This window comes from Gossypium hirsutum, chromosome D02 (genome assembly GCF_007990345.1).
Source record: "Gossypium hirsutum isolate 1008001.06 chromosome D02, Gossypium_hirsutum_v2.1, whole genome shotgun sequence".
Taxonomy (NCBI): domain Eukaryota; kingdom Viridiplantae; phylum Streptophyta; class Magnoliopsida; order Malvales; family Malvaceae; genus Gossypium; species Gossypium hirsutum.
This window is the reverse complement of record NC_053438.1, coordinates 33,059,175-33,069,400: the sequence shown is the minus strand read 5'-3', so window position 1 is coordinate 33,069,400 and position 10,226 is coordinate 33,059,175. Positions and strand designations below refer to the sequence as shown.

The 10,226-nt window shown below is 36.9% G+C and overlaps 1 protein-coding gene across 1 annotated transcript; it reads right to left on the bottom strand.

The window, feature by feature from the left end:
• Window positions 1-600: 600 nt before the first annotated feature.
• Window positions 601-9,569, bottom strand: LOC107899873 (uncharacterized). Its single transcript, XM_016825616.1, has 3 exons — window positions 9,033-9,569; window positions 998-1,543; window positions 601-717 (listed from the first exon to the last, which is right to left on the bottom strand). Exons 1-3 carry the CDS (start codon window positions 9,567-9,569, stop codon window positions 601-603), a joined length of 1,200 nt encoding a protein of 399 aa, XP_016681105.1.
• Window positions 9,570-10,226: the final 657 nt, after the last annotated feature.

The following is a 10,226-nucleotide window of genomic DNA, read 5'->3' as shown; positions in this document are numbered from 1 at the left end:
CTTCAAGGCCTTCCGAGCTGACCATGAAACCTAAGAAAATCACTTTGTCAGAACAAAATGTACACTTCTTAAGGTTAGCATACAAAGTCTCCTTTCGAAGAACTTCCAAAACAGATCAAAGATGCATTACATGCTCATCCAAAGATTTACTATATATAAGTATATCATCAAAGTACACAACACAAAACTTACCAATGAACGCTAGCAATACGTAATTCATAAGTCTCATAAAAGTACTAGGAGCGTTGGTTAAGCTGAATGGCATGACCAACCATTCATACAAACCATGTTTCATTTTAAAAGCAGCCTTCCATTCATCACCTTCTTGCATTCGAATCTGATGGTATCCGCTTTTGAGATCAATTTTTGAGAACAACTTTACACCACTTAACTTGTCGAGCATGTCATCTAGGCACTGTATGGGATGCCTATACTTAATGGTTATTTTATTTACAGCGCGACAATCAACACACATGTTCCACCCTTCTTTGGTACCAACAAAACTAGAACAGCGCAAGGGCTAAGGCTCTCTCGGATATAGCCCTTTTCCATGAGTTCATTAACTTGTCTTTGAAGCTCTTTGGTTTCTTTGGGATTGGTTCAGAATGCTAGTCGGTTCAGAATAACGGCTCCAGGCACAAAATCAATTTGGTGCTCAATCCCACAAAGTGGTGGCAACCCACTTGGCACCTCATCCGGAAAGACGTCTTGGAAATCCTACAAAAGGGAAACAACAGAAGAAGGGGGATTTCCAGTTAAGTTGTTAGTATTAAACAAGTTTTCCTTATACATAAGTACAAGGATTGGTTGCCTTGCCAAGAATGCCTTTCGAACATCACTCTCTTTTGCAAATACATTTTGTTTTTCACTCACTTTTTCTTTTTCATCTCTCTCTTTTCTCGCTTCCTTTTCACTTTTTTTTCATGTTTTCTTTCTTTTTCTCAGTTTTCTTTTCTTTTGTGTTTTCACTCTTTTCTTTTTCTTTCATTTGTTCTACAGAATTTTTCAGCTTGATTTGGTCCTCGTAAGCTTGCTTTGGTGTCAACGGAGCTAATGTCACATTCCTTTCCATGTACTTGAAGGAATAACGGTTGGAGTAGCCATCGTGCATAACTCGCCGATCAAATTTCAACGGACGGCCAAGTAGCAAGTGACCCGCATGCATTGGAGCAACATCGCATAGTACCTCGTCACAATATTTTCCAATGGAGAATGAAACTAGAACTTGCTTGGTCACCTTTAGCTCTCTTCCATCATTGAGCCATTGGATTTTGTACGGATTTGGATGCTTGGTGGTCGGTAGATTTAGTTTTTCCACCATGAGAGTGCTCGCCACGCTCGTACAACTTCCTCCATCGATAATGACGCTACAAAGTTTTCCTTGAACCTGACAACAAGTATGGAAGATGTTCTCTTGTTGTTGTTCATCTTTGACACTTTGAATACTTAGGCTCCTTTTAACTACAATGAGTTCTCCATCAAGAGCATGTTCAACTGCTTCTTCATTGTTAGAAACGGTTTCGGGCTCATCTTCAAGTTCTTCCTCCTCCAATTATATTTCTCCATTCGTACGAACCACCATATTACTACGGTTGGGACATTGGCTGGCGATATGCCCCCTTCTGATGCGATCCGGCTCGGGTTAATCGAGTCATTTCACATAGTTTCCCGATTGTCGAGGAGAAGTTTTCGTTTAATTTTGTAGATTGATAGAGTTAGGTTGATTTATAAGTGGAAGTAAACAAAGTGGGTTCAAAAAGATAGCTTTTGGGAATGGATAGGTTTGGTTTTAACAAAGAAAATAGCTTGTAGGTTGATAGATTAAATGGAATGGAAGTTGAATTCAAGCTTCAAGAATGTTTCAATACTAAAATGTATTGCCCCGAATCTTATATTGCCTAAGGTGAATTTTGATGAAGGATAGAAGCGGACCTTGACCCGTTACCTATATGGAGGTAAGAACCAAAGGTATAATAATATGGTTGAACGCCACACCGATTCAATGATAAGTTCAATGGATATCGGATTCACGCCATTAGCAAGCTAGATAAGTAGCTTCGAGACTCGAACGAAAGAAGAGAGGAGGTAACCTCACAAGAACAAAAGTTCTATTAAGTTTAATTGATCAAATTCTGTAACCTTTTACAATAAATAAATGAATTAAGCAAATGAATTCATCTAATGGTCTTGCTAAATTCGGCTGAATGTGAGCTCCAATGGTCAGTTTCTAGATGGATAAATGAATCTTGGACAACTTGGATGGTGCATGGATGAGCTAGGTTTGGCCAATGAGCATAAATAAGCTCATTTAAGATGCAACTTTTGTTGAAAAGTGTCCAGCAATTAAAAGGAAATTGAGCAGCCAAATGAAGTGTGAAAGCTCGACTTTGAAGAGTTTTGAAGTGTGAACACCATGAACCGAACAGCCAAAATGTATCCAGCAATGTGAAAGAATTAATTGGCAACTTTGGAGTAGGAAACATCATCTCCTTTGGTCGAATAGTCACATAGGAAACTTCAAAAATCAGCACTTCATTTTAATTGCATTCCATGCATGTATTGCCAAATACATTGAATCCAACGTGCATGCATCTTTTAAATGCACTCCCACATTCGACCAACCTACAAAAGGAGTAAATGAACTTACCTTAATTTATATTCAGCTGAAACATAATTAAAACACAATCTGGACAATTTAAATTCACATATTTAAAACAAGACACAATTAATTAAATTAAGACATAATTAATTTGGTTAGGACAAGACACATTAAAACATGCTATAAAACATATTTATAAGCTATAGAAATTAAGATGACTTAAAAACATGTAAGAAACACAATTAACATGCATAATTAAATTCGTCCAGATTTAAGACGAATTAAACAATGAAAATAAATTGAGCTGTATATAACTAAATTAACTAACTCAAATAATTATTTCAGCAACTATATTATCGCATAAATGGAATTAAGCTAGATTTGAGCTGATTCGAGCTCTTGGAGCTAGAAAAGAGCTAAACGGAGCTTAACGAAATGGAATTGAACTAATTCAGCTCGCATGGGTTTGCAAGCAATGCTTAGGGAACTGGTCCAAAAGTGTGCCCGGGGCGTGGTCGTATCATCCCCTCCCTCTTTAAAGCGATTTGTTTCCAAATCGGGCCATTTGCTTGACAAAAAATCTTCAATATTCTAAGAGCCACAAATGGCTCGGATCGAAAGAAGCTCATTCACATGCCCTCCCTCTTTAAGAGGGTACCACCTCACATTGTCACCTATAAAAGAATAAAACGAATTAGTGACATGATGAAGATTAAACACAAAGGAACTTTCCGAGATTTGATTCACAACTTGAACAAATAAACCAATACCGGGGTCAAAAATAGAAATCGTTCTTACCTTTTTCTCTGATGGAAACAAACCTAAATCACAAGGCATTTGATAGCTATGGTTTTTGAAGTTAAATTTCCATGGTTCGATTACCTTAGACAACGATATAGAATGATGTTCACCGGGGTCAAAGACAAAATTTTCTCTTGCAATTTCAATTTGATTTGGCAATTTCATGACAGACTTCATAGAAAGAACATTAAGCAACTCAAAATCATTATCATGCAAAACATGTTCAGATCTTTTAGACCACAGTTGAGAACAACCTCCAGAAACAAAATTTTGATTTTGACTTAACAAACCAACAAGATTCACATGTCTCATTTTCAAACTTAAAGACAGATCATCATACAAACAAAGATTGTTTACACATTCATTCAAACAAAATTTATGATGCTTTCTTTCTTTCATGAATGATTCATAATAACAAACTCCAGGATTAAACACATGATTTTGGCTACTCGATCCAAATGGCAAGAAGAGTTTTTTTATCTCCAACAATTTACACAAATTAAACAACGAGGGTGTTAGCATACTCAAATTCAAACAAGCAAACCCTTTAAATGTCATTCGAAAAGATTTACAAAAACATGGAAATTTCACACCACAAATTAAATAATTCACATGATCAACACAACCAAACAGATGATATGTCGACTTTTGATCACACAATTCCAGATTTTGTTTGTGTTGTTTTAATCTTGATTCATCATCGAACTTGTCAACACTAGACATATCTTGAAAAAATTCTTCAAACCATCATCCCAATCAAAGTCATCACCAATCAAAAATTGATACTTAGACAAATGAAGATAGGAAAGTCTTTTACTAACTAAGTCTTTAGCAATTTTACCATTATCATGCATATGAATTTGTTGAAGCTCGACTAACATAGAACCCTTACCGTGCTTACCTTTAGGCGATGGTGGATTAGGGTCAGTTACGATCTTACCTTCCTCGACTAATCGAGATCGTCTCTCCTCAGAAAAGTATTGAAGTTGAAATTTATCAATGGGATTTCGAGAAACCTGGAAAGTAGAAACAATACAAGGAGAACTCATAGGACGGTTAGTAAAAACACTCCTCGTTTTTTCACCTTCATCTTTTTCGCTTATTTATTTTTCCAACTCATTTTCAAACCCTTTCTCTTTTATCATATCACTCATTTCTTTGGTACTCCCATTTCTTTCTTCAATCTCATTTTCAATTTTCTTTTCTTTCTCACACTCATCTTCTTTTTCTTTCATTTCTTTTTCTTTTTCATTTTCTCGCTCGCACTCTTTTTCTTTTTCTTCTTTTTTGTTTTTATTACAATGTGAGGACGATACAAAAGAATCAAAAAGATAATCATTTGGCTCAAAGAAATAGACAGTATTTTCGAAGGCTTCTCGTTCATTTCTTTGGGAATAATCCTTCGGGAAGGACTTCTTCGAAGTGTACGAGGAATAACTCGTCCTTTCTCGTTCGTCATATCGAAAAGTCACAGGCTCGAAGATTTCTTCTCTTTGTCTCAAATTCCTTGACGAGTAGGAATCCCGATAAGAATTTTTTTGCAAATAGTCTTTGGATGTGTATCGCCATGATGATCTGACTCTGTTTCTCGACCTGGAGGATTTTGTTTTCTTCAGGCCTTTTCCTCCACTTGGTCCAAAGGTCTTCCTAATGGACTTAGTTTTTCCTCCAACATTCTGCCCATCTCGTTCACCAAGTATTGAAATTCATCGGCAAAGAATTCTTCTCGAGACATGATTTTATTGCTAAAAAAGAATAGTGATTAAAATAAAACAACAATTAAATACCTCACCATAAAAATCTCACGTTTCACTCGCAATGAAAATTGGATGGCACTCCACTCGTGTTTACACTCAATTTTTCTTTTTCTTTTGATGTAATTCACTCGTGCCTTTTACCACTCACCTCGTCTCACAATTTCATAATTCGTCTCGGTAGACTTAATTTCCTGCTTGAGGGTCAGTTTCAAAAATGGGTAACAAAGGGAATAATGAAATGGTGTAGGGTAGGCTGAAACGAAATAAAATCAAGGCTAAGTGTGGCGTTGGGGAAGTAGATAAGAAGAAGAACTCACTTGTTCAGAATTCAAAAGACGAATAAACCTGGAATTCTTTTTTTCAACACTTCACCTTTTTTTTCACAACTTCGTAGTTTTTTTCTTTTTTTTTGAATTTTCGTAATTCTTCTTTTTTTTTTACTTTTCCAATACAATATGCTGAATACAAATGAAAACAAATACAACCTTTTTTTTTGAACTTCTTTTTTCTTTTTTCTTTTTTTTCAATTCACGAACCTAATTCGAATTCTTTGATCTTCGACACTCCTCGTTTTCAAGCTCTGATACTAAATGATGCGATCCGACTCGGGTTAATCGAGTCATTTCACGTAGTTGCCTAATCATCGACGAGAAGTTTTCATTTAATTTTGTAGATCGATGGAGTTAAACAAAGTGGGTTCAAAAAGATGGCTTTTGGGAATGGATAGGTTCAATTTTAACAAAGAAAATAGCTTGTAGGTTGATAGATTAAATGGAATGGAAGTTAAACTCAAGCTTCAAGAATGTTTCAATACTAAAAACTATTGCCCCGAATCTTATATTGCTTAAGGTGAATTTTGATGAAGGATAGAAGTAGACCTTGACCCGTTACCTATATGGAGGTAAGAACCAAAGGTATAATAATATGGTTGAACGCCACACCGGTTCGGTGATAAGTTAAATGGAGTTCGAATTGATGCCACTAGCAAGCTAGATAAGTCGCTTCGAGACTCCAACGAAAGAAGAGATGAGGTAACCTCACAAGAACAAAAGTTCTATTAAGTTTAATTGATCAAATTCTATAACCTTTTACAATAAACAAGTAAACTATTTATAGGCAAAGACTAAGCTAGCTGAATAGCCATATACATCCTTAGAAATTAAGCAAATGAATTCATCTAATGGTCTTGCTAAATGATATGGGAATGCGCGCGGACCAAGATCGAGTTGCCAAGTCACGGGGAACTCCTACGAAAGCTCTAACGAACAGATCTGAAATCAAACAAAGAACGAGATTAAATCTAGAAAATTAAAATCTGGAATAAGAACCCAAAAAAAATAGCAAGATCTAATCAAGAAACGAAACACTTATGAAAGAGGTTTCTTGAAACCAAGAACCCGAAATTGATTCCCAAGAATGAACTCCCACAAGCTGAATCTGTCAAATAACACCAAATCAGCAAGCAAATTAGATCGACTAGAATTTCTTTAAACAAATTAGGGTTTGTGCGTCAATGAGAAAGAAAGAAATTGAAGGCATAAAACGGCTATTGAGGCTGAGAAAGCGAGGGCGATCTGCTCAATTGACCACCACGAAAGTTTCCCATAAGTTTCCACAACCAAATTCACCCAAGAAGAATAAGTGTGAATTCGGCAAGAACCCTAGAATTTGGGGATTTAGGGCTGATGGTCGAACTCCAGCAAAAAGTGAAATTGATCAATCTTTTAAGATAAACGAGAGCTGGAAAAACAAATAAAACAGCAAATAAATTAGAATTGAGATTCGGCACAAGTAGAATTAAATAAAAGAAATTAAACAGCAAAAATTAAAGTATAAGTTCTAAAGATCCTTGAAATCCCAAAAGATTTCACAAATCTCTTCAAACGGCTCTAATCTCCCCTCCAAAGAATATCGATGGTAAGAAGAAGGTTGAAGATGGCTCCCACAATCAAAAGATTGTTAAAACAACTTCTAAAGAAAGCTCAAGAGAGAATTCTTGGAGAAAACCCTAAAGAAAATTCTGCACTCTAACAAACTGAAATTTAATGTATTGAATGATAATAAGATGTTTTTACAAATGGTGGCTGGCCAATGCTTATATAGGCCTCCAACAAATCCTAATCTCACAAGTAACTAATAAAAATTAAACCTAATTAATAAAATAACAAGGTGAATTCGGCCATGCACTTATATGGGCTGTTTTGGGCCGAATTTTACATGTAATGCTCCTAAAGATTAAAAAATTAAATTAAACAAGTAAGATGTTTACAAATTGGGACCCTTTGACATTTTGGCCTGATTTTCAACTAAGTATGAAGAAATTTCTTGATTAGGCTGGATTTTGGTTATTGGGCCTCGCCTTCAAGAATTTGGGCTCGTGATCCATCTCCTACCAAAATTGGGTCGTTGACGCTCGTAATGGAGATCCAATGCGTTTTGGCTGCAAAATTTGGTTTCTTGGACCAAGATTTCCAAGATTTGAAATCTTGATTTTCTTGATTCTTGAAATCTCTTCGAACAGCAACATTGGGCCAAGATTCGGTTTCTTGATTTTCTTGAAAACAAGAAAGTGAATCTTGATTTTCTTGTTCTCTTGTGTATGCATCTAAGGCCTTGCTAACAAGCTCTTGAATAGTCCCATTTAGTTTGGACCGCATTTGTCGGGCCTTTGATCTCGTTATTGGGCCTTGTGGCAATTTGAGCCCATCACGTTCCTGAACTTGGATTGGGCCTTTATGACTCGTATCACTAAATTCGACTGAATGTGAGCTCCAATGGTCACTTTCTAGATGGATAAATGAATATTGGACAACTTGGATGGTGCATGGATGAGCTAGGTTCGGCAAGTGAGCATAAATAAGCTCATTTAAGATGCAACTTTTGCTAAAAAGTATCCAGAAATTAAACGGAAATTAAGCAGTCAGATGAAGTGTGAAAGCTCAGCTTTGAAGAGTTTTGAAGTGTGAACACCATGAACCGGACAACCAAAATGTATCCAACAATGTGAACGAATTAATTGGCAGCTTTGGAGTAGGAAACATTATCTCCTTTGGCCGAATTGTCCCATAGGAAACTTCAAAAATCAGCACACCATTTTAATTGCATTCCATGCATGTATTGCCAAATACATTGAATCTAACGTGCATGCATCTTTTAAATGCATTCCCACATTTGGCCAACCTACAAAAGGAGTAAATGAACTTACATTAATTTATATTCAGCTGAAACATAATTAAAATACAATCTGGACAATTTAAATTCACATATTTAAAACAAGAAACAATTAATTAAATTAAGACCTAATTAATTCGGTTAGGACAAGACACATTAAAACATGGTATAAAACATATTTATAAGCTGTAGAAATTAAGATGACTTAAAAACATGTAAGAAACACAATTAACATGCATAATTAAATTCGTCCAGATTTAAGACGAACTAAACAATGAAAATTAATTGAGCTGTATATAACTAAATTGACTAACTCAAATAATTATTTCAGCAACTATATTATCGCATAAATGGAATTAAGCTAGATTTGAGCTGATTCGAGCTCTTGGAGCTAGAAACGAGCTAAACGGAGCTCAATGAAATGGAATTGAACTAAATCATCTCGCATGGGTTTGCAAGCAATTCTTAGGGAGCTGGTCCAAAAGTGTGCCCGGGGCGTAGTCGTATCACCTTCCGTGGCACTTAAAGCACTTGATATCCCTTGTTCGATTGGCAAATGAATCGGTCGCCTTACCTTTGGTCGTGTCGCCCATAGGTTTACTTGTCTTAGAAGGAAACATTGGCTCTTTGGAACGGCTTGGTGGATTGTTTTTACTCGTGCTTTGGCCTCATTTCGTTGTGCTCGTGGTGGGATAACTTCTAACGGTGCCCTTTCGCTTGAGTGGCTTCTCCACCATAATGGCCATATGCACTATGTATACAATTTCAATGTAATGTTGCAGCTCCACAACATTGGCGATGTCTCGATTGAGACCAGGAAGGAAACGCGCCATCGTTGCTTCATGATTTTCTTGGACATCGGCACGAATCATTGCAATCTCCATCTTTTTATAGTAATCTTCAACACTTCTTGAACCTTGAGTGAGATTTTGAAGTTTTTGATAGAGTTTCCGATGATAGTAGGATGGAATGAAACGTCGTCGCATCACAGCTTTTATTTTGGCCCAAGTGGATATTGGCCGTTCCCCATTCCTTCTCCGGCTCGTGGTGAGTTGATCCCACCAAATCATGGCATAATCGGAGAACTCTATGACTGCCAACTTCACCTTTTTGATCTTGGAATAATTGTGACAATCAAAAACCAATTCAATCTTTTTTTCCCACTCCAAGTAGGCTTTCCGATCGAATTTTCCTTGGAAAGATGGAATGGAAAGTTTAATGTTCTTCAAGTCGTCATCCATTTGTCCTTGATCCTGATTGCCTCGATTCCTTGGACCTCTTCGCCTTTCGCTTTGGTTTGACCCTTGATCACTTTCGGCTCCACTCGAATCATAGAGGTCGTCTTGAGTGATTTTCGGTTGGTCTCATTCTCTTTGTGGCCCTTGGGGGGTACGTTCTCGTTGAGTCCTCTCTTTGACTTGTTCCAAATGATTGTTGAATGATTCCATCTCATTCCGAAGCATGCGTTGGAATTCTCGCAACATGGCTTGTTGAGCCAAATCCGACACTCCACCTCCTCCAGGCACAACGTTTCGGATTGGTTGCTTTCCACCTCCTTCCGCCATGTCTTGTTCAGGATTTTGAGACATTAAAATAAAGACCTCACAACAAAAACCTCACAAATCTCTCGAAAAGAAAATTTGGTGTCACTCACACTCGTGTTTGCGCTCGTTTTTTGCTTTTACCTCCACTCTAATGCGCTCACACACTCGTGCCTTTTTCCACTCAATTTCCTCTCATGATTTTGTGAGTGACTCGTTGTGACGTATCTTAGTCTAGAGGGTCGGGTTCAAAATGGTTCACAAGGGATTGATGTTAGGTTATGGGTAGGCTAAAAGAAACAAGGGAGGCTTTGATTTAAGTGTGGCGTGAAAGAAAGAAATAAGAGTATTAGGGAA

Coding starts and splice junctions, on each gene's coding strand:
- LOC107899873 (XM_016825616.1), bottom strand. CDS start 9,569: ATGGATGACGACTTGAAGAACATTAAACTTTCCATTCCATCTTTCCAA. Junction 1,544..9,032: donor CACTCAAGCGAAAGGGCACC/GTTAGAAGTTAT, acceptor TAATTGGAGGAG/GAAGAACTTGAAGATGAGCC. Junction 718..997: donor AAATCAAGCTGAAAAATTCT/GTAGAACAAATG, acceptor TCCCTTTTGTAG/GATTTCCAAGACGTCTTTCC.